Source organism: Denticeps clupeoides, chromosome 17 (genome assembly GCF_900700375.1).
Source record: "Denticeps clupeoides chromosome 17, fDenClu1.1, whole genome shotgun sequence".
In the NCBI taxonomy this organism is placed as follows: domain Eukaryota; kingdom Metazoa; phylum Chordata; class Actinopteri; order Clupeiformes; family Denticipitidae; genus Denticeps; species Denticeps clupeoides.
The window spans coordinates 20119096-20144345 of record NC_041723.1 but is presented as its reverse complement, the minus strand read 5'-3'; the positions used below and the strand labels follow the sequence as shown (position 1 = coordinate 20144345).

Below are 25250 nucleotides of genomic sequence, written 5' to 3'. Positions count from 1 at the left end.
GCCAACTCTGTGAGAGTTGATGGAGATTTACAGCAGGTTGTCTTACATACGCAGTGCAGTATAAAACCTGAAGTTCTCCAGTTTTAGTGATAAAACATGGTCAAAACCCCGTCTACCAGTCATGAGCTTGATTTTATTGTTGATTAGAGACTGCTGTAGATCTGGATCTGGACTTCTCAGACTGATGTTAGACCCGCTCACCTAGTCACCTTAGCGACATATATTATTAGTTAATTTCCAGGACCCGGCTCAGTTTTCGGTGGTTCCCTGGTTCCCACTCCTGGAGGCTCCCATCAGAGAAAGCCACGTCTGAGTAAGCCACTGGTATGCTGCTGGCTGCGAGGCTTCAGCGACGGGGTCGTCTATCAAAGCGTAGGCCATGATAGAGAGGCTTAATGATGAGAATCCAAGTCTGGGAGCAGGTGCCTTCCATCAGGCTGTTTCTCCTCAAGCACTCTCGCTCTGACCCTGGGCCCTTGTTCTTCTGTGAAGGGAGGACACCAGCTAAACAGCTCAGCTTTAAGTTCTATAGAAAAAGTTGTCAAGTAAATCCTTCCTGATCTCTGCACTCATTGAGATCTTTTGGGGAAAAGGTTTGGTGACCACCTGATAGCCGCAGTGTGATGCCCTCGGCGTTGAAGAATGTTTGGGAGGAAATTGGTTTAAAAATAATTTGATGAAAACAAGGATTATTATTATTTTTTTGAGATTAATGACGAAGCTCAACCTTTACTGACCAGCCAGATTTGCAGAGAAATGAGGTCAGAAGGGCTGAGATTGAAATCAGTCCAGTTCCTGCCTTGCTGGTGCCACTGTGTGCATTTTTCCATCCCTCCATCATGATAAAAAGCAGATTGCCTCCTCATTCGTTCTGTTTATCACTTGTAATCACACAAATCAAGTCTTGAGAATAAGAAAACATGTTTTTAATAGTTTTTACCATTTTTTTCTCGGCTTTTTGAGATATTGAAAGAAATGCTCTTTGTTTGCTGATTACAGTTTGATGAGCAAACTATTTATGAAATGAAAGTATTTTGTGGGCTGTAATATATGTAAATTTCCCTGTTTGGTAATAAATAGCACTACTTTGTAAAAGCATCCGGAACAGAAATAAACGGATAAAAGAATTGTCTTCTCTTCTTAACAGCAACATGTCATTCATTGTGTCATTTGCTCAATTTGGACAAATGTAATAAAAAGATGTCTGTCCCCATTTCATTTTTATTAATTGTATGAATTGTAAATAAATCAGTTTGTTCCATATCTTTGTGAACATTATAATTGCTGAGTTTAATAGTGACAGACTGATTGTACATTGCATCATTAATTATCTGCTGAGGAATGCTCCGTCCTTTTCATCTTGATCTAAAGAGCAAGGGCCAAGGCACAGCAGGAATTCTGATGATTTACTTTGACCTAATCTGTCTGTAATGCAATATAATGGCAGTGCACAATGATGGATCACCCTGTTGTCACCAAGTGGTGTTTATCTAGTGAACTTTCACTGACTAACGCGTCACCTTTTTTAAAAAGGGGAAGAGCAAAGTGAGAAGGACACCAGTTAAGACCATTGCTAGTTAAATACCTGACAGGGACTTCTCTCAGACAACATACACGGCAGTGACCATCAGGTGAACCCACACGCAGGAGACATCTCTCCTCGTGTCATTGTGTACTTGTTAGTTTCCTTGCCAAATGACCTGGCAACAATTGCCAAGTTAGGTCTGCTGGAGCCATTCCTCTTTCAGCGCTGAATAGTCAGGATGAAGCTCTTCACAGGCATGTGGTGAGAAATACAGAAATGTTCCACAAAGCTGGGTTCTGTTCACAGCTTCACTTCTTCTTATCTGAAGACTTGCCTCTTCAGTGAGCGAGTCCTACTTTTTTTTTTTTACAGTGATAACTCTTTAGCCTTTTTTATTCACTACACTGAACCCTTGTCCTTGGTGGTGATATTTTATCTTCGAACACTGTAACATTCTGACGTATATCAAAGCAATACATTCTCCACATTTATTATTACCAGATTTTTGATCCCTTGGCCAAAACGAGGCAGATATGTTGCTCAGTGTTCCGCGTTTGGCAGAAGATAAGCGCATCGCCATGATTTGTAGGCCCGGCATTCGATTCCTCGCTAAACTGATGCGCTGCTTTTCAAATGTGGAGATGCTATCTTTCAGCAAATGTCCTGACCAAACAGAACTTTCCTTTTTTTGGATTGGAACCCGGCCATTTTCTTGAGTTCATTTTTGTCCCCTGACAATTGAAAAACTGAAATGGAGACTGAAAAAAAAGATTAAGTTGAAGTTGATCTTTATTTCTAATGATTTGTTTTTAAGATTCAGAACCTATTTTTTAATATGCACAGTTGTGGACATATGGAATCCTACGCAGATCTAATCCAGTAAATAAAAAATCCATTTATATATATAACTGGATGATTTTTACTGGATTACATCGGTTTAGGAGTGTGTGTGTGTGTGTGTGTGTGTGTGTGTGTATATATATAATCTTGTCTTCATTTCTCACCCGAATTCAAGGTTGCCTGGCTGAACATGAATTAATGGGCTTGCAGCTTGCGGTACCACTCCTGCTGATAGCCGGGTATTTCCAGAAGTCTCAGTGTTTAGGTAATGCTGGACGGGTGCCCGAATCTGCTGAAAAAAAAAACACTTTTTTTCCACTTATCTACAACTCACTTATTGCATTTTTCATTTTTTAAAATCTTCATATGCCACCGAGTGCGGCAATTTATTACGGGTGTAACCAGTTGAAGGCCACTGCCGTCTATTTCAGTGCGATTCTCCCAGCATTCGTGCTGGTCCCGCCACCTGGCTGGTGAGGTGGCGGCCTGGCATGCCGCTGTGCTGATGGGAACGTGCGACTCTATCAGCAGATAGCGGTCGGCGGGGAGTGAACGGAACGAGGCTCCAAGGCCCAAACAAAAGCCGGCCTCATTTCTCCCCTCGACTGTCCGGCCTCTTTATCTGACCACGCCGTGGGCTTTGAAGTGTGCGGAGATAGCTCGCAGTGTGTCGGATGTGAAATCATGAAGGGGAACACTGGGTTATTGTATGAAATTATGAAATGTGTATACCATAAAAAATTTATATATATATATATATATATATATAGTATACACACACACACACACACAGCAGGCTGGAAGACTTTTTCTTTATTAAGCCGCACCTTTTATAATGCACTACTGCTAGTTACTTGAAAATACAAATGGGTCACATAAACCTCCTTTTCCCCCCTAAGGGTAGGGGGCACTTGGGCAGAAGTCAGTTAGGTTTTATTTTAAGATCATTTGTTTTTTGTCTGATGAAAAATGTCCGTGGGAGCTATTATTTTCTCTGCTCTTTTTTCATCCACAGAATGCCTTTCAGTTCCTCTGGGATACAAAAAAAAAAAAGAAAGTAAACCTTCACTTCAAAGGGAAAGCTACAGACAGACAGAAAGCCAGTGGGCCGTTTTGTACGGAATAAAAATGCTGGAGAAAGTCAAACAGACCCAGAAGGACCTTTGGTGGGCAGCTAATGTGCTAAAAGGTCAACATCGAAAGGGCAGTTTTTCCACAAGTCGGATGCATCTACTGCAGGTAAGTCCCGTAAGTCTGAAGGTAGAGGTCTTGAACTGCTGCCATTGAATTCCCAGCGCAAACGTCCTTCAGCCTCTTCTGCTGAACGCAAGATAAAGTACTTTGACACAGTGACTTCTCTCAACATGACAGGCTTTTTTCTTCCCCTCATGCTCCTCTCCCCAAGTTAAAAGTTGAATCCCAGGTCAGCGGCTTTCAGCATAGCCCAGACTAGAATTCCAGATGGTGAAGTAAAGGGGAAGATCTCAGCTCATCAATTTAACGAGTGCTGCGTAGCCGCGTCCCAGCCCAGCCCGGTCCGAGGCCTGGACCAGCCGACAAATTGAGACGTATCTCGGCTAATTGTAACAGGATGAGCGCGATGTGACGACAAGTGGCTGGACGTGGTTTATGCGAGACATTTAAAGGCTTTGTCCATCAGCACAGAATGATCCGACGTCACTTCTGGACTGGCACCATTCCAACATGAATCCATGGCTTCACATGCAGACATTCAGTAGCAACCCTGCTGAGTTATGCTTTTATAGCCCTTTCAGAAGACCATGTAAAGCAGTGGAATTGTGTTCAGAGTTTATCACAGCATGAAGAAATAACGGCCCATCTTCTCTGGTCTGAAAGGCTAGGGGCGTGTCCGCTGATGACGCTGAAACCACGCCCCTTTCCCGGCTGCATGCAACATGAATCTGCTGTACACGGGTTTTAATTTGGGCAGTTGACCCCTGGAAATGTATGTTGAAGCAAACTGGCATCATAAGATTAGTCCCTTTTTACTGCAAGACCAGAAGCCGTGAAGATGCCGAGCAGAACAGTCCTGGGATGGAACCCTCAGCCCTAATACTGCTTCTGTCCGAGTCATAATCTGGTCTCTGGTCTCAGGGGGGACAGTAAATTATCCTGGTGGCCCGAGGCAGAAACGCGTCATCTGTAATAAATTCGATCTTAAAAAAAACATATTCCACACTTTTCACGTTCACTCCGTATTTTTCCCGCCAGATTGTTCATACAGAAATTATTAGCATTCCTACAAGTAATATTTATTCTGCTGTTATTGCGATATTATCTATATATTTTAATGTTTTAAAAACGTCTTTGTTAAATTAAACCTGTCGTTTTATTTTTATTCAGTTAAATATCTGCCATTTAAAAAAAAAACCAAATAAATCTATGTATGGATATAGAAATGAAAACCCCAGAAATGAATGTATTAATTCATGAAGGTATTTATCGGGAAAAAGCTTCAACGCGAGGTGATGAAGAAGTTAGAAACGTGAATTCATACCTAATTTATTCATTCATTCCCCCAAAATGTTATATTTACAATAACTATAAACCTTTCATATTTAATTAAACGAAAAAGTTTAAAAGAGAAGCAAACGACAAACGACCGATGAGCGCAAACAGACCACCGCTTCATAAACGCAAAAACGATATTCTCGTTCTGCACCACAACGAATCTGAAGGAAGAAATAGGCAAGTTCAGCAGTGGAGATGTTTCTTTTCGAGTATTCATTTTGAGGAGTAATTAGTGAAACAATTAATATCGAATTATATTTAGCTAAATTTGAAAATAAGATTATGATCTTGGCAATTAGTTTATATCGGACAGTGTGTGTGTGTGTGTGTGTGTTAGAGGGAGAGAGAGTGGGTGTGATGGAAAAGTAAATTAATGAAGATTCCCATTCAACCTTCTCTCTCTCTGGACCTCCTGGCTCCTCCCCCTCATCCACTCAGTGGGGTGTGGATTTGCTCCTCGGCTCCTCGGTTCCAAAAGAAAACAGACTCTGGAGTGAAGGGGTGACTCCACTCCTCTTTTCTCAGTTGTCCCCACGGGTTCCTGTCGATCCCACCGTCTCCAGCACCGACTGACCGAGAGGTGGCTTCTGTCTGTCAAACCCTCACTCATGTCTGGAGGCTGTTTCTCCAACGTTCCTCATCCTCAACGTCCAACTGTGCGACCATGAAGCTCTGCTGGACCGGATTTTATCACATGTAAAATTTCTCCTGACGCCCGCCGCACTTCCTCTCCTCACAGCGACCGCCAGACCAGAAACTCGGATCACGGTGACATCAGATGGCAGCCATGGGATCGGACGTGCGCGACCTCAACAGCCTGCTGCCGACCCCGGTGCCGACCCTGCCGGTGCCCAACGGGGGCAACTGTGGAACCCTGCCAGTCAGCAACACCCCTCAGTGGGCTCCAGTGCTGGACTTCCACGCACCGCCCAGCGGGCCCTACCCCTCACTGTCCTCCCACTCCTTCATCAAGCAGGAGCCCAGCTGGGGCGCCGGGGCCGACCCGCTGGAGGACCCGCACTGCGGCCTCAGCGCCTTCACCGTCCACTTCTCCGGACAGTTCACCGGCACCGGGGCCTGCCGCTACGGGGCCTTCGGCGCCCCGCCGCCTCCCAGCCAGCCCGCGGCCGGCCAGCCCAGGATGTTCGGGAACGGACCCTACCTGACCAACTGCATGGACAGCCAGCCGGCCCCCAGGAACCAGGGTGAGTGTGTTTGTGGGTGTGCCCGAGTGTGCATGGTGAGGTTATCCTGGAGGAATGCTCCCATGCGCACTTCCAGGGGCCAAAGATTATCATGTCAGGGGTCAAAATCCCACACACCTCACATCACATCACAAATCCATATTATCCAGGGGATGGTGTATACAAACCCTGTTTTCTGTTTCTTGGGAGGAGGTGTGTGTGTGTGTGTGTGTGTGTGCGCCACTCTGCCTTCAACAGAATCTCGAATCAGAGAAGGAAAAAAGTGTTTTGTTCAGGCAGTGATAGCGGAGAAAGTAAAAGTGCCTGCTGCACTGGACCTGACCTGCTGCTGCATGTGACAGGGATGGGTGACAGGGTGATGAGGTCATTAGTGTCACTGTCTGCCGAGAACACCACCGTTTGGAGAGTAAGTTCATTAAGATAAAGCTCCTAAACTTCTCAAATAATATTCATTTCCATCTGTACACAATTACATTCACGGACGTAAATGGCCAATTAGTCACCAGAAAAATGACTTTAAAATAATTTACAAATTGCTGTAAATTATTATTCATTATTTACAAAAAACAAACACTATTAATGCAACTTAATAAGCTTTATGTAATGTGTAATTGTTTTACAAAAAAATCTAAATAATTAGAACTGTGCAGTGACCCTGTTCTATATTGTAAAATACTACTAATAATAATGATTTGTATATTGCTTATTAATGATTCAAATATTGTAGGCCAATGATAAATGAAAACAAGATCATGATATGCAATTTCATGCATTTGCACTCACTATGTTCATATTAAATAATCCCAGCGCTGTACAGCGGCTGAAATTAGAAAAACACAGTGCTCCATACTGACAGAAAATTGTCAGAAATATGGCTGCGATTAAAATAAGAAAAAAGAGTAGCAAAAAAACAAAGACTAAGACTAAACAAAAAAAAAAACGCTGATTACACCATCTGCCTCATACCAGTAAAATATTTCTGCATTATATGTATCATTTTTCCCATCATTTTTTCACAATCCTACATTACACATGACTCATTTTGGGATGAGAAATGTTGGAAGAATTGCGTATGAAATAGCGTATATTGATTAGCCACCAGCCAGTGAAGATCGGCCCGAGCAGGATGGGCGGGACGGGCCCGGTCAGCGTCAGTGAGCTTGTTTTGGTAATGGTGAAAGTGGTGCTGGGTAATTAATGTTAGCGTGTTGGGAGCTGGTGATTTACGAGGTCAGCTGACCCCGGGCGTGACTCCGGCCAGACCGTGGTGTTGGCCCTGCAGTGTCCCTGCCGGGTTTGTTTTCTCCTCCTTCGGCCCCGTGGGGCTTCGCTGATGCGTGGGCCGGGTGGGTTGTTTTGGGGGATGGGTGGCGGTGGGATTGTGTACCCATTAACCACAAGGGTCTCACAGCCCCGTCGACACCATGACGGATGCATTTCAAATTTTCACTGACCCTTTACATGACTGCCCTCTTTCAGAAAGCAATTACTTCTGTAAATACAGTCCAGTCTTTCAATTACACTACATTGTTTTACATATTGCAACACAAATATTCCATTTGTGCCCAGAGTTTTGTAAAGCAACAAAAATAAAGGGATTTTTTAATGTGCGTCGCCTGATTCCACTAAACGTTGTTCCTTTTTCCAGGTTACAGCGCGGTGGGTTTTGATGGAACTGCCAACTACGGGCACACGCCGTCCCACCACACCCCTCCGTTCTCCAGCCACTCCTTCAAGCACGAAGAAGCCATGGGCCCGCAGCCCAGCATGGGTAAATGGGTTTGTTGGTTAATATCTGGAGAAGGAAAGGAAGAGGCTTTTTGGAATGTTTGGAACCATCAGGGGACCAATTAAAAATGTGCTGAAGGCCAAAGATCCTTCACTTGCACTTGAAACAGAGACATAGAAAGCGTGTGTGTGTGTGTGTGTGTGTGTTTGCATGCTCCGCAGCTTCAAAGAGCGGGCTGCTGTTTTTCTAACTGATGTGTGTGTCTGTACTCGGCTACATTTCACAGGATCCTGTCTCCCCTCCTCCAGCTTTTCTCCCGCTCTCATTGTTTTTTGAACAGGATTCTAAAACTCTGGAGATTCAAGACATCCTTATTTATTAATATCATATTTATACATTCAGCATGTGATACTGTGTGTGACTCGAAGCATGAATAACTGGGCGGTCATCCTTTCAGTCGCTTAACACAAATCCAATATAATAGTACTTAAGGTATCAGCGATGAAGGGTGAAGGAAGTGATCGTCACTGTCACTTTACCCTTTAAAAGTACATTCATAATTTTGTATAAGAGGCCATGTCATCATCTTAAGAAAAATCGAATTTGTCTGCCTCTATGTGAATTTTTGTGGGTTTTATTTTTTAGGTGAGCAGCAGTACCCCGTTCCCCCGCCGGTGTATGGGTGCCACGCGTCTTCAGACAGCTGCACAGGGAGCCAGGCGCTGCTGCTGAGGAACCCATATAACAGGTAGAAGACATTTCGAACGCCCCACCTATACAACAGTACACCTCTCTGGCAAAAGATTATTATACCTCAAATAAGTACATGTAATCTTAGGGGACAAATAAGTTGAAAGAGCTGAAAGAGTTCTTATGCTGACCTCTGATTGGCTGCTTTTCCTTCATTTCATGAATCTGATCATTTTTAGTGCGCAAAGCAATCATGAAGGTAAATTCAAAATAGCTTTTATTATATTGTCCATGTAGAACAGATGTGTGTAAAGTTCCGACTGGTACTGAGCTTGCATTTTGGGATTCTTCTTTGCCGTTTTTGCCGTGGTTTACGCTGCTGGTAGGCAAAACTCATGTGAATGATGGTGGGTCCTTTTTCATTGAATTTAAGGGAGCCAAAATACACAAAGAATAAACAGCAACAGGATGTTCAATTCCACTTTGGAAATCAGCCAGACACAATGATGAAGATGAGTTTTATAAAATCTAAAAGTCATGGTGCCATAGAGCACTTCCTGCAGATCCTGCAGGAAGAAGGAAGTAGAGTAACAAGGGAAGGAAAAGGAGCAGAGAGCGTTTAGAGCACACACCCTAAAACAGGAAGCATGGGAGGCATCGTGGCCGTCAGGCCCTGAACATCACCGACGTCACTTTACAGCATACAGAGCAGCTACAATGAGTAATTAACACGTTCATCATGAAATTTTCACCAGATACTGGAAACAATATATAGATGTCACTAAAATATCATTATATGTAATAAAATGGAATAACAGGGGAAAAGTATTGAACATCAATAAAAATGGAAGTGCTTATTGTTTGTACCCCGGCCCTTTTAAGGAACCAGGGGTGATCATTGAAAACAACCTGGAAAAAAAATACTCCTGCATATCAGATCTTCACCATCTCTGGAAGTTTTTTACTCTAAATCTTATTTTATTAATCATTTAAAATATTTATTGTAAAGCCCTTTGGTCAACTGCAGTTTTTTTTAATAAACTGACTTAACTTGACTTGACAAACGAAGAAAGGAAGAAGTCATATAAAAAGGTGTCTCACAAGAAACATCTCATGATGAGTAAAACCAAAGAGTTCTTGAAAAAACTTGGTTATAGAAGAATTTCTACTGAAAAACTACAGAAGTTTTTGTATGTCTGTAATCCAGAAGTGGAAAGAACATAATTTCTTCATAAACCAGCCAGGACCAGGTGCTCCCTGCAAGATTTCAGACAAAGAAGTGAAAAGAATCATCAGAAGAGTTGTCCAAGAGCCAAGGACCACTTGTAGGGAGATTTCGAAATGTGGAATTATCACGTATAATCCCGCAATGGCCTGTCTGCAATATTGACACAAGCCTGTGAAAAACTGGGAGAATATAGTCACCCAGAAAACCCCGTACCAACACAAAAAATGAAATAGATTTCAGTAAGTGTGTTTGTGCCCTCTTCTGGCATTTTTAATATAACAAAAAAATTTGCCTGTGTTTGAGTTTGTGGCATGAATTATATTTTTAGCCAGAATTTTGAAATCCAGTTTTTATTACTTTTTCGTGGTCAAAAATGTACACGCACAAAATCTGCCATAAAATCCTCACACATATTTATTTTTTCTGTTTTTTTTTTTCATAAATCAATTGGTCAACTTGAGCCCTTTACAAAACCCCTTAAACGGCAGCTTAAACATTTGTATTATTAATGAATTTATTTTAAAAATCCATCAAAAACGAATTCTTTTTCTTAAAAATAAATAGTAGGGGGATGACACAGTGGTTGTGATCAGAGTCTAGGACATGTCAAAGATCAACCACAAAATTGATTTGATTGCATTAGTAGCTTTTGTGTAATGTCAAATAATACACCCCTTGTGGCCAATAATGCACATGCACCAAAATCTGTCATAAATTTCTCATACATCGTTTTTTTCATAAATCACTTATTCAACTTGAGCCCTTTTCGGAATGATCTAACACTCAATAATCTTCAGGTTTTTAATACTTTTCCCTTCATTCTCTTTTATTACAAGACATCTATGGTTTGATTTCTTTGCATGTGTGGATTGTACGGGTTGTTTTGACAATTTTATGGTAATTGCACCTTTAGAAATAAATGACTGTAAGCTGGTGATGTGTTCAATACTTATTTTAGCTGCTATTTATTTCTTGGTTGGTCAAATAGCCTGTAGCTTTAATGTGTTTCTCATAACGGCCCTGTAAACAGAGTGGTGGCAAAGTGGTAGCACTATTAGGACAGTGGCCTAGCAGGTAAGGAAGCAGACCTGCAATCAGAAGGTTGCATGTTCAAATCCCGAACTGTCAAGGTGCCACTGAGCTCCCCTTGATGAAGGTACCGTCCCCACACACTGCTCGCCGGGCGCCCATCATTGCCTCCCACTGATCACCCAGGGTGATGGTTAAATACAGGGGACACATTTTGTTGTATGCATCATGTGCTGTGCTCTTAACAAAATTGTTATAATTGATTGTCCGAAGTGTGGCCGGTCCAGCCTGTATCCTTTACAGGTCTGTCTTCGGGTGACAAGGCGCTGCTTGGCACGCCTCGTTCAGATAAAACAGCTCGCCGTCCTCATCTGACCGACAACTTCCGAGATGTGTTTATGTGGCCTGAAATGGCACAAAATCGGCGTGCATTCCACACATGCCTGCTGAATGCCCTTTTTCATGAGGACGTTAAAACAACACTAAACCTGTTGATAAGAAGGGGCAGCCGTAGCTCCGCCTGCACTGTAATAAAGAGGGTCCGTATCTACCTCCGCCATGGCTGGGAATCCTCAAATCTTCATCCCTCCGGGCTGGTTTCCAGTCGGACGCCTGGTACCAACATGTACTGTATTTACAGAGATACCGCCTGGCGCGATATAGCACATTCAATTAGGCCAGGCCTTATTAAATCAGGTATTTTAAGGGCTTTATTTAGGCTCTGTTTTTTGAGGGCTTTATGGAAGGAAGTTGTGTTTTTTTCCATCATAACATTCCCACATCATGCTGGGATATCATGGAATGAGCACACACTGCCAATATAGGAAGACACACTATAAAAATTTCAGCCAACACATGCAAATTGTTATTCTGTTGCAATTTGATATGTAAAGTACAAAATCCAATCATTTGAAAGAATTAGGGTTCGGGTACCATCTCAGAGTCTTTAAGCCGTTTGCATGAGCTGCCGTGTTTCCACGCTGTAGCAGTGCCAGTCGTTCCTGCTCTACACTGTACCAGGCACCCATTGTGCGCGGTGCCGGGTGATGAAATGCAGCGATCTGGTACGTGGGGGTGGGGAGGGGTGATAAATCTCCGCTACGTGTTTGGGTAAGCACCTGGCAGGTTAAATAATAGCCCCATATCCCGGCGCTTTAATAACTTGTGAGGGTCCGACGGATGCCCCGGTGGGTGTGGGCAGATCCGCATTCATTAGCTGTTACCTAGGATGCACCTCAAAACGTGGACCCAATCAATCACTGCTTCTTGACTTCTTGACTCTTATTTTTCAGTTATTAAACAAAAAAAAAGATATTTCTTTTGTACCTGAGAGCATTTGGCCAAAACAAATGCATTATTTTAAAAGCGTTTCATTTTGTTTGAATCCCCAGCAGTGATAATTTATATCAAATGGCATCTCAGCTGGAATGCATGGCATGGAACCCTGTTAACTCGCTGGCTTCGTCCATTAAGAGGTATGTCGGCACCCGCTCCTGTCATTGGAGAATTTCCTCTTTGATCTGGATTAATGGTGGTGTCCTGGAGAGCCTGTCTTCATTAGATCATACATTTGACCAGTCACTCACGTAGTGCAGGTCCTAACTGGGGACCATGGTGGCCTGGCGAAGAGAAATCATGTCTCAGAAGAAGGTAGGTGGTAGACTAGTGGGTAACACACACGCTTACGAACCAGGCGCTCTGGATAAATGTATCATGTTGTATTCGTGCATCAAGGCTTGATAATAGTTACCCATAATTTATGAAGGAGTCTTGTTTTTCATTATAAATTGATTGTAAGACATTCTTCTATATTTCTTCGTGTGTGAAGACCAGCTCCTGAATCTATCTGAATATGAAACACTAGCCAACACTCGAGGCTGTAGGAGGCTGTTTTGTCTGTATCCTGTCGTATATTTCCCTGCACGGAACGTCAACCTTGACCAGGCCAGGAGCTGGAGCTTAGGAGAAGGGAGTCTATGGCGGGGAGCTGGTGGAAGTGCATCAGTTACACAATGGGGCTCGTGGCCTCCTGGGACATGATCCCAGCATCCCGTCAGCACGGTGCACAGCGTTCACGCACAGCTGAGGTTGTGACCCCACAGTCACCCCGCAGCTTTCTCGGAATAAAATAAGAGAAAGAATCGAGTGACTGAATGAGCAATCCGTGGGTAAATGACTGTGGAAAATGTTGGGGGGCTTGTCGCCACCAGCTCCGAGGCAGAGGTGCCACACGCTCTGCTACTGAAGCAGCTCATTGAATGAATGAACTGTGGGGAGATTTATCACAGGATGCAGTTTGCACCGTCCAACTGCCTGGATGTCGTGTAGCTTACTGTACAGAGACAAAGAAATCTTTATTATGCTTCTCATTTTTTTATTTATTATATGACTCAGGAATTCTGCCTTATTTCAACAACCTCAAAATAAATATTTCAAGGATTTATTAAATAACAGAACTGATTTTTTCTTGATAGTAGGTTTTCCATTAAAAAAAGAAACAATAAAGCTAACGTGAGAAAAAACGTTACAGATCCTCCCCAGAAAATGACTCTTGTCATCTTGTCTTGAGATTGAAATTACATTTACATTTACAGCATTTACCAGACGCCCTTATCCAGAGCGACTTACTATCAGTAGTTACAGGGACAGTCCCCCTTGGAGACACTCAGGGTTAAGTGTCCTGCTCATGGACACGATGGTAGTAAGTGGGATTTGAACCTGTGACCTTGTGATCTTCTGGTTCAGAGGCGAGTGTGTTACCCAGCAGGATACTACCACCCTTGGTGCTAAATAGCTGCTATCTAAGACATAGTGTGTGGGGAGTGTCACATTCACTGGTGGGCCAATCAGAACGTTTGAAGAAAGGCAGTGATTGTAAGGACTACAACAGAGACCATGTTTGTGATGTCCACTAATGGTCCCATGGATATGGACTGTAGAGAACAGAGGGAACTGGATCACACACCCCTACACCTGGGGATGTGATGTATTGCCAAAAGGGCTTTCAGTCCTCCCCAATTGCTCCTCACATTAAACATTTTATTTAAACATTTGGGTGCGTAGATACCGATAACCAGAAAGCAGACTTTTTACCGGTTTCTGAATACTAAAGACATACCTGATGTGTCATTGGTGAAAACTCTTCGCTTCTTATTTGGTGTCAAAAACAGGTCCATGGGAGAAAATTGATAAATTGAGGATTTTTAACCCTCCAGCACTAAATGAATCAATGCCATTGACAAGAAGCAAATAAATCGACTCCAACTACGTGGAAAAGAGACATGAAATGAGTGTCTGGACCTACTGATAGGTCCTCAATGTAATTAGCGCAGATCTTCAATTCTCAATGTCTTCTCGACTTTCACTTAGAAAATGCTGCACAAAGTAAATTAACTCAAATCCACGGTCAGTATGAATTTGCTACCCAAATTTAGGAGGGAATGTTGGCTCTTCCATTGACCTTGTTTAGGGTAATACATTGCAGGCCAGAGCAGCGGATAAGAAATGGAAACATTTTCCTATAAAGTTTTATACATGCTGTGTATGCCATGCTAAATACACAGCAGATAAAAAAAAAACATAAAAATGGCATAACGAATATTGTTGTAGAGCTTCATATATTTAGTGTTCAAGTTTGACTGTTGAATGAACATTTAATGTGTGAGGATATGTGTCGCTTTTCTAATAAATTGTCATCCTATTTCCAATGCAGCCATGCAGCAGGTTACGAGAGCGATCCCAGCACACCGATGGTCTACAGCTGCAGCACACAATACCGCATCCACACACATGGGGTCTTCAGAGGCATCCAGGTCAGTTCTTTCAAAATTTATATATGGTACCAAAATCAGCTTAGCATTAATAAATCAATTTACAACCATATGCAGACATATAATACAGTATACACATAACACATAACAACCCTTCACAGCAAAGCGAGCATTGAGAGTTCACTGTGAGGTCAGTCTGGTCTCCTCCGCGGCTCCTACAAGCTCAGGGCCAAGGTCAGGACAGTCATGGTCCTAAATTCCAAAGAGTTCCACACTCTCCCCAGTCATGGTTCATGGATAGAAGGTTCTGCGGAAGTGAAGTTGCAGAAGTGAGGAATAAAGAAAGAAAGAATGAAAGAAGAGAAGGAGATTGCTTAACTCAGTGCGAGGAATATAAGTGAAATCTGGTCTTTGCCAGAAAGCTGTAGACATTTAAAAGACATTTCAGGGTGAAACGGAGATGGGACTTTGAAGAAATGCATTAGCCATTAAGATTCGGTTTCCACACACTGGCCCGGAACGCTACTAAATCATTAGCTCTTAATTAATGTCTGTCAGGGCCTGAAAGCATACGGAGCAGAGACAGTCCAGAGCTATTCTTGTTCCCGATAGAATGTTTTTCCTCAAAACTCAGCGCCCGCCACTCTTGCACTATGTTCATTGTTTCACTAAAAAATGATGCCACTAAGAAAGCTGCATTTGGCATATGATTCATAATCTAGAAGCTGTTTGACACTTTCATATTGTGTTTATATTTCAGCGTTCTCCCAGTTATGCAGAGCTGCCGATTACTGAGCGCTGAGCCTAGATTAACACTGACCCCAACCATACCCACGGGGTCAACCGATAAAATGGTGTAGAACAGACATAAAAACGCTTAATCGCCGGACGTATCAATAGGGATTAGCACTCATTAATTACAGCAGCGCTGTCTAAAGACACCATTATGCAAAGCAAAGGCTAATGAAGAGCAGATGGGGTCTAGATGGGGCAATGGTGAGGAGACGGGGGGAAGGCTGAAATAAGGTCTGCCCAATACCCATGACTAACAGCTAACAATTACGTAGTAAATCAGAGGCCAGGACCTAATCTGAGTGATCATTTCACACCTAATTCTCCAGTAATGAGCCCACTTCACCACCCACTGGTTTTCAGCTCTGCACCAGACAACCCAGACAAATCCCACCTGGAAACAGGGGTTTATATAGAACCAGCTCCGGCTGGAATTTTTCTGTATCTTATTAATAGAAATTAATGTAACATATCGTTATTGTTTCAAATGCAATGTTGCATGGGTTTTCCGTTGTCAGGATGTGCGGCGAGTGCCTGGCATCACTCCTACCATTGTTCGCTCCTCAGAGACCAATGAGAAGAGGCCATTCATGTGCGCGTACCCTGGTTGCAACAAGCGATACTTCAAACTGTCCCACTTACAAATGCACAGTCGCAAGCACACAGGTAAAAAGTGTTCATGTCTGACATGCTTATCCAGACTGACTGGATCCAGAGATTCAGCAGGCTTCAGGGAGGAGGGAAAGCTGCCTGAGGCCGCGTGGGTTAGCACTAGTCTACTGTTGAGATTTAAGGGTCCCAGTTATCACTTTTCCCCCCAAAAGGTGAGAAGCCATACCAGTGTGACTTCACAGACTGTGGGAGGCGGTTCTCCAGGTCTGATCAGCTGAAGAGACACCAGCGGAGACACACAGGTCGGCATTCGCTCACTTCCCCCTTTCTTCTTCTACTTCTCTTCCTCGCACAGGTGGCCACTTGAAACAGACGCCATTCGCCCTACCAGCATGCACTGGAGGGAAGCGGCCCTGTTCGAATTAGCATAAGCATGCATTTTAGGAAGTGGCTGTCTGCCCACCTCTGCCCTGGCGCGTCTTGGAATGGCTTCTCTCCTAGCCTCCACTGTTCTCTGTCTTTCCCCGTGTGTATGTGTGTAGGGGTTAAACCGTTCCAGTGCGAGACGTGTCAGAGAAAATTCTCAAGGTCTGACCATCTTAAGACACACACCCGGACTCATACAGGTAAAACAAGTGCGTAAAAATTTTATTTTTCCACATTTCCACTCTCTCTCCCTCTCTCTTTTGCTAGTTCTAGATCACAAAACAATAGTATTAAACAATAAACTGTTCCTTAAGCATGATTTGTACAAGAATATCATCACTAAACCATTGTGAAAGTATATAACACTAGTACAGACGTTTAATTTATGACTATGTATTTATATGATTACTTCACATTTACAAGGCCATCAGCTTGCCACCACGTAGTCGCCCATGTGACCCCTCAGTCTGGCGCAGGATTGTGCTTGAATCCACACATTTTCTCAATAAGAAAAATATTATACTCCACCTGTCCAGAAGCATTTCTCACGCTGTAATATTCAGTTGGACCGCATTTAATCTTGATTCTAGCATGCATTCACTGTGGCGTTGTTTCTATGAGCTTCTGCAATGCCATTTGCATTCATTTTTCACACAGGGGTTTGATCCAGCACAGTGGTGGCCAGTCCATGTGTGAAAATGGCATCTCATGCTACCTGAACAACTCTTTCCCAATTTGAGCCTGATTAATCTTGGTATTGTCATCTTTGAATATGCCTGTGACTTCAGGGAAGAAGAAATCAGTCCACGTGACCTTCTTCCATTGCTCCAGATTGCACCAATAGCGCCTAATCCACTTCTGAACATCTTTTCCACGACCACACGATATGTCTTCCAACGTGGTTGTTTAATAAATGAGAAGCTACTCACTGCATCACTTTGGCTCAGATGACTTGTTACCAACAGAAACATAATCATCCATGCTGTAATTATCCAATGGGAGGCTTATTCTCCTGTAGGATTTATTAAATCCAGAGAATATGATGTGTACTCATTTTACAAACTTTTACCAGGAAGATAGCAGAACATAATGTATATTATTACACTTTGGTTATGGAAATGTCATCAATTTCAGTTGATTGTCCTTTGAACCTGTAGGAAAACTCACTCTGTTCTTTCCCCATCTGCTTCCATCCCTCAGGTGAGAAGCCCTTCAACTGCAGGTGGCCAAACTGCCAAAAGAAGTTTGCCCGGTCAGACGAGCTGGTTCGACACCACAACATGCACCAACGGAACCTGACCAAGCTACAGCTTGCCATCTGAGCCATCTACCTAGAACTCCCCTCACCACAGCCATCAGGAGCCATGGCAATACTGCTGGACCCAGCCAGAAGACCCACATGCATCCTCACTTACCATGACCAATATTATATTAGCTTCAGACTTATTTATTTCTTTTGGAAAATAACGAGATTGTGACGCCAGATAAATTCTCCGATTTTTTCATAGCTTAATCAGATCGTTTCGTTGACTGAGGGCTCAGTCTGTGCCATTTGTAAATACCTCCTGAGTTTTAAGTTATGAATCGGTCACGCTGGCTATGTGACTGCATGCTTGCGGCATCTCAAGTTGTAAATAATCATGTTGGTCCACAGCAAAGAAAAAGGGGGAAAAATGAGAAAGTGGACTTGTAAAAACTGAGTGCAACGAACCCTGGAAGAACCTTCATATGTGTATTTCATGTCATTTGAATATATCTTTCATTCTTTTTGGGGGGCAGATTACAATGTGCGCTCCCCTGTGTTCATCATGCTGTTCTTATTCTGAGGTGAGCTCCACATTAAACGTTGTTCATGGGAAAGTGTGAACTGGGCACTTCTGCTGCAGAACGGCCCATCCAGGGCATGATAATAAGACTCGGTGCTATGCTGGCTGTTTTCTTTATCTCTGCACACATTCTTCTCAAATTCCTTACTTCCCCAGGCCCTTTGGAGGGTGGGAGGGGGAGAAGAAGTAAAATCACTGTAACTGCATTCATCAAACTGCAAGCTTTTTAAGAATGTGGAAAAAAAACCATCAGACCATCTAAAATGGTCCGTGTTGTAGTTCTCGGAAATACATGGACTTTCTTACTTCATTTTTTTAAAAGAAATAAAAGTATTTCATCATGATCGAGGCCGTACTGCGGTTGAAGCCGACATAACAATTTGCTTGTCTCCACTCCACGCGTAAATCAGCTGCACTCTCCACCCTATTAATCACACAGACACACACACACACACGTGTATGCATGCACGTGCACACACACACACACACACACACACACACACACACACACACACACTCGGTATGTCAGGGTGACAGTGATTAATCTTTGTCCCAGATTTGAGCTGATTTGCCCTTTGAAGGAGGGTGGCTGCTTTTTGTAACTCGAACGCTGTCCACTTCACTGACGTTCAGAGGGAACAAAAAGAAACCAAATGCATGTTGGACACGTCTTGTGACTGGGAGGAAAGTTCCTCCATCACTAGAACAGATAATGATGTAATTCGAGCTCATCTGACCAGGATGTGGTCAGCTGGTGAAGGTGGTTCTTCTCAACAAGCCTCCCCGAGGACACCTACACAATCAAATTCTTGTATTGAGAAGCACATCAACTTATTCACCTTAGATTAATTAATTAAACATTTCTTTCATATGAGCACATTTTCTAAAGACCTTTGAGGGTTTTGGGGAGACATAAAAATTGTGTTAAATTATTTAACAAAAATTCCTTCCTTGTTACTTGTGAATTCCTCTAGTAATATTTGAAAAATATTTATATATACATTTATATATACATATATATATATATTAACCATGTCAGAATAGATTTCTTTTAAACTCAAAAATGTTTTTACAAGGAGACATAAAAAAACATTGAAAATGATTAAATAAAAGAAATTGAACAAACCAAATTTGACATTTTACAAAATGCTTCGCATGATGTTTTTTCATAATTTAAAATAAATTTACATATCCTGTCAAATGAAATAGGTCTACAAACCAGGCTGTCCAACTCCCATTAATAACATGTTTAACATCAGATAAAATGTCCAGTAGGAAACAAAAATATACGGATCTGTCCACAATTCATCATCTTTTTTGTGCGTTGTTTTTACTCGTCTGGACGTATAACCAGCCATAGCAATGACCTTACAAAATGTTCCTGGGGGAGTCGTTCATCCCCCAGTGGATCCTATAGAAGGATTATGTTGATTTGAGGGGGTCTTGTTGAAACACAGAAGGACCAGATCCGGCCCTTACAAAAGCCCCGTGGGTGATTCTCCCCAGATAAGCCCTGAGCCGCTCCGCTGGTCAAAGTGTCTCGGCCGCATTGCTGACAGGTTTACGACTCGGCGGTCAGCTTTTGGGATCTCGCTCGTCCCACTCATCTCTGGGTGGAGATAAAGACAGGTCAGAGGGGGGATGTAATAAGAAAGAAAGGAGGAGTAAATTGGTGGAGCACATTTAGCCGAGAAGGTGGTGGCCATTAAAGGATTAAACTTGGACAAAGGCGAACACAGAGTAAAGGAGACAGAGGTGTGATAAATCTGCCAGAGTCACACCTCTCACTCCACCCCAAAACACACCACTGACCCAAACACACCATATGCCTGCCATCACCAACAAGCAATAAAACCAGCACATACACACACACACACACACTTACATGCTCAACCTTAACCTTGCCTGGGGTCACACCATCACGAGCCTCTGTCACAGCTGATGAATTCTGATGAAACGCCCCCATAGCAGAGTTCATGTCTCATTTTATTCTTATATTGTGAAAGAGTTATTGTGGCGTGATGATGCAATGATTGAGTGTAAATGGGAATGGCGGTGGAGCAGCAGGTGGGTGTGTATGGGGAGCGGAGAGAGAGAGTAACAGTGTAGGAGTGGATGATGATGAAGATGAAGGTGGATCTCCTCAGGGCCACCACAGGCCATGAGTGAGAAGACTGAGACTTGTCGGTCCTGCACCAGGAAAGGTGTTGCACCACCTGGTGAGGAATGGAGGGCGTGGCACTTTAATAGCCAGTAAAACGGACCGACATAAGAAAGCAAACACATGCAGGATAACATATGACACGGGCCAGGGACCTACGCTCCTCCAAGGGCAGAGGAAGAGGGTGTGATGGGGAACCTCTCTCCCGACTTCTGCAGCTGTACCCGGGAGATTTATCCTTCCAGCAAGGACCAAGAAAATTGATTGGAGAGGAACTTTTGAATTTAATGGCCTTTAAATCCCCTCCTTGAGCAGCCTTTGTTATTGGGTGCTGTTTCTTCTCAATGCCACACTGGCATGTTGCTTCGTTTTGCGGTGGAATGAGAAATACTATAAAAGTGTCCTCTGACATGAAATGATAAAACTTTACGGCTGTGTAATTGACAGCAGGCTGAGGGGGACATATGTCACCAGTCACCACTCAAATTACTGAACATCCATCAGCTCAAACCAGGAACTATAGATACATCTATATTTCAATATTTCACATACCAGGGGTGTATTCTGCATATTGACATTCACCGGGAGGGTTCAGACCGAAGTTTTCTTCTTGTCAAATTTTTAAAGATCAGCATATTATTTCATTTTGCATTTTATTTGAGGAAGAAACCAGAATTCTGTACTTTTGTGTACAGGCGCACATTAAATTAAAGCAAGGTTAGAGGAGGAGAAGGAGGATCTTTAATGGAATGAACCAGTATATCAGAGTCACAGTAGGAGCATATTGTTATTAAATTATACAACCATTATTATTTTAAATACTTAAATATAAAGGTGGAATTAAATTAAAGCAACTATTTCATACATTTCAAAATACCACACTGAATTATTGTAGTAAAAGTGTCCCAAACGTTACATACGAATAAAATACTAATAATAGTATTACCATAACGGACCATAACCAGAACCATCACTCTTTCCGGTAAATATGCATCAATATGTGTCACCCTGACAATTCCCTGGGGAAATTGGACAAACGTATGCCTTGTCTACATGCTGAAACAGTGATATAACAGGGACATTCCTGACTGGACCATGAGGCCATAACATCTGATGAAAATGTTTTAGTGAAACGTGCGTCTTCAGCTGTTTTTGAATATTTCAGGCTTCTTTTCAGCACAAGATTGTGGGTTTCAGGAAACCAAACATGCCGAGTAAGTCAAAAACTTCTCCTGAATGATTTTCAGGTGCAGCTCTGCCCTCTAGTGGAAAATATGAAATATCTCAATGCGCTATTAAGTTCTAAATATTATGTGTGTATAATAGTAATAATGATATGGTGGAATATTTGCTTCTATTTTTTATGGAATGAGTCTGATGTATATAAAGGCTGCATGGCTGCCTCGGTGGAATGCGGGGGCAGCTCGGCCGCATGGCGCAGATCAACGATGTAAACAATCAGGCGTCAGCAGTCGGCCGCTCAGTCCTGACCTCCACATCTGGCAGAAGCATCTGCTGAATGCGGTTACATTAAAGTCAAATTTACATTTCTAAAACACAGCTATGAACAATGGATCCTTGATGAAATATATCATGCTCTCTTCCTCTCTTTCATTTATCGGTCTATCCATTCTAAACACACTCATTCTTCCATTTACAAGACCCTGGGCTTCCACTGCCAAGATTTACTAAAGACCACAGGTGAGCATCTGACCAGGGCGGAGACTGGGTTTGGGGTGACCCGATGTGGATGGGGGTGTAGGGGCTTGTGTGTTTGACCCAGTGAAGGTTTGTTGTCCGAGCCTCTCATCCATCAGCCAGGTCGCAGTGTAGCCAAAGCTGAAGCCAGAGTTCATCACGGAGGCCCACGGGTCACGCAACAGGCCATTCTTCTGATTTATGAACTGTTGGCGTGAACATTGTTGTGAGATATTAGCCCAAATGAGGAAGTGTCTATTAGCCAGGGCAGTGACAAATGGGTCCCATCTAGGAGGGCAGAGGAGGACAGTTCAACATTCAGGTTGTGAGGATTCTAGAATTTGTTTCAATTATAATACAATTACATGCTACAGTCAGATTATGAGGATTTGTGACAAATAAATGAATGGAAAAGTACTTCAAAAATGCTAAATGAAACTAAAATTTATATTCATCTTTTGTTTTAGATGATCTGTTTTCTCTGGCCTTCTGTTAAAAGTTTCTGACACCAGTTCTGTACCAGACATGGAATCAAGCGTGCAGACCACCTCCAGAGTCCAGTGAAGAAACCACCAGATGAATCCTAGTCCCTGGCAATGAACTGCTGATGAGACGACTTAGCATGAAACGAACCAGAGGGTCACCACAGCCACCACCATCATAACAACTACAGCTTCAGGGATCTTCAAGTGGACCAGTAGCATCATAATGGACACGTAATCTAGACCATGACACTGGACTAAACTTGCAGGCTCACTCTACCCTGGAAGGGGGTCCCTCTCTGTATCACTCCTTCCCAACGTTTCTTCCTTTCCTTTTTTCTCTCTCCTAGAGTTTTTTTTTGTGTGGAGTTTTTCCTTGTGTGCAGAAGGGTCAAGTGTGGGGGTGTCAACCGTTGGGCCTGTCAAAGCCCATGAGACATAATGTATGTGATTTTGGGCTATATAAGAAATAAATGTTGTTGTTGATATTGTTCTTTTAAAGATGTGTACAATAAGTATTATAGGCAGCATGACTGAAATTGTTACTATTTAATACTATTTTTTATTAATTGACAATAATGACAAGAATATACAAAAAATTGTAGTCATATTTTAGTCAACAGAGATTAAATGGATCATGTTGTGGTCTCAATCCCGAATCAACCTGACATCCCTAAACCCGAGTCAGAAATGACATAAAAAACATAAAAAGCTTCTGTTTCTACCACAAATGTGTCGATTGTAATATATCCAGTAATGTTCCAGTTGGCTCCTTTTTACTGTGAACAAATACGTTTCTCTCGATCGATCGGGTGCAGAAATACAATGAAATAAAATCCATTACTTTAATGACCACTAAGTGTCGCTAGAATCCTGCAAAATGACAAAACTTTGAAATCTTCAACAAGACGATTGCATATGTAGAGCGAATTTCTTGAAATGATTATTTTTCCATTATAGCAGCGCCATAATGAAAATGTCTAAATATGAATCATGGTAAAACCTCTTCATATATTTCACAGAATACATGAATCTGCAGAAATACACGCGGGTGTTATTATTCAGAACCCAGTTCCACCACAAGATGGCAGTATTACACTTCCTCAGCCAGTACAGTAGTGTGTGTTGAGGAGTGTGGTGTCTGCTTTATCCAGTGCATTGTTCTGCAGTCTTCATGCCAGGACAGTCCTACAGTAATCTGCAGCCATGCAACCCACATAACGTTAGATAATTAAATACAAACTGTCACCTAAAATACTAAAATAAAAGGCTCAATAAATCAAAGTCGCCTTCCAAAGCGGAACTGGGCACAATCTGCTGCTAAGCGATGATAGACAAGATCAGATCCTGTTTATAGGGGAGAGAATGGCCTGAGCATGGAAAATATTATTATTACTATGAGCAGTCTGCTACCAATGTTGTCACAGTGATATACAGTGAAGGGGCAAAAAACCAGACGTCCCCAGTCACGTCATTTTGACAACGCGTCTGGACGGGTTTTTAGAATTGTCTGGGTTTTCGAGCTGCCTAAGTATTCATCATATGATGGGGATCCTACACACATGGGTACATCATGCTGCAGACCAACTGCACTCTTTCTTTCTGCAGGTCAGGATCTCTGATTAGCTTATTGTTACAAAATTCTCCATCACAGCATGTGATATATAGCCAGACACGGCCTACAAGATATATGACCTAGTGGAAGAAGTGGGATTAGGCTCAAGTCAAAAGCCACATTGTATTATACACATAAATCAATGTTTATTTGGACATGCTTTGGGATGCTTCTGGAATGCTTCATTTCAAAAATGTCTGGATACACATATGAAGTGAAGTGATTGTCACATGTAATACACAGCAGTACAGCACACGGTGCACATGACAGGCGCCCGGGGACGGTGCTTTGCTCAGTGGCACCTTGGCGGATCGGGATTCGATCCGGCAACCTTCTGATTATGGGGCCGCTTCCTGAACCGCTAGGCCACCACTGCCCCGAACATTTGCACATCTTCACCCCTTTCTGTATCAGCACTGAAGTCATTTGCACAGCTCCACTTTACACATTTGCACAACTTCACCCTACTCGTTACAAATAATTTATGTTTAAAAAAACATATATTTGTAATATTTGTAATATTTGCAATATTTGCATAATGGTTAATACTTGAATATTGGCAATATTTGTAATATTGAGGTCAACAGCAGTCGCACAAGCATTTCACTGCATGTCATACCGTGTGTGACTGTATATGTGACAAATACAATTTGAATTTGAAAATGAAGTTGTGCTGTTCAAATTCTTTTGAGGAAGCGCAATGATGACGATTACAGATGCAAGGATCGGCAACAGCAGATGAAATGTCCAGCAGTGCCATTAGCTCACCTAGGTACACCCATCAGCTCTCTGGAGAAGTTGGGCCTGAAGTAGGCTTCATGGAAGAGTTGCAGCCAACAGCAGCACGTCGAACAGGGAACAGGCAGGTGCCTCTGGACTGATATATCTGGCTGGAGCAGAAGACCTGGAGGCCTGGAGAGAAAGACAGGCAACAGTGAAGCATGGTGGAGGTTCCTTACAAGGATTGGCTGAACAATGACCTCGAACATACTGCCAATGTCATTAATGAACTATCTTAAAGAAGGACAATGAGTCCTGGAAGTGGGAATACAGACACAGACAGAGACACTGTGGTTAGATCTGGAAGCTG

The 25250-nt window shown here is 42.7% G+C and overlaps 1 protein-coding gene across 4 annotated transcripts; it reads left to right on the top strand.

Moving 5' to 3' along the window:
* Positions 1-5251: 5251 nt before the first annotated feature.
* wt1a (WT1 transcription factor a) lies at positions 5252-18095 on the top strand. Of its 4 annotated transcripts, none has more exons than XM_028957879.1 (9): positions 5252-6102; positions 7751-7873; positions 8477-8579; positions 12170-12253; positions 14491-14590; positions 15859-16006; positions 16165-16254; positions 16495-16578; positions 17579-18095. In XM_028957879.1, the coding sequence occupies exons 1-9, from the start codon at positions 5676-5678 to the stop codon at positions 17698-17700; spliced, it is 1281 nt and encodes a 426-aa protein (XP_028813712.1). In that variant the 5' UTR covers positions 5252-5675; the 3' UTR covers positions 17701-18095. The 4 variants fall into 4 exon arrangements, with proteins under 4 accessions (XP_028813712.1, XP_028813711.1, XP_028813714.1 ...); XM_028957878.1 differs by having other exon boundaries at positions 16495-16587; XM_028957881.1 differs by lacking the exon at positions 12170-12253.
* Positions 18096-25250: the final 7155 nt, after the last annotated feature.

Bases quoted from the DNA above. Each gene is read 5' to 3' on its own strand.
- wt1a (XM_028957878.1), top strand. From the start codon at position 5,676: ATGGCAGCCATGGGATCGGACGTGCGCGACCTCAACAGCCTGCTGCCG. The intron at 12,254-14,490 runs GTATGTCGGCAC...TTTCCAATGCAG, and splicing joins CTGGCTTCGTCCATTAAGAG to CCATGCAGCAGGTTACGAGA. The intron at 16,255-16,494 runs GTCGGCATTCGC...GTATGTGTGTAG, and splicing joins ACACCAGCGGAGACACACAG to GGGTTAAACCGTTCCAGTGC.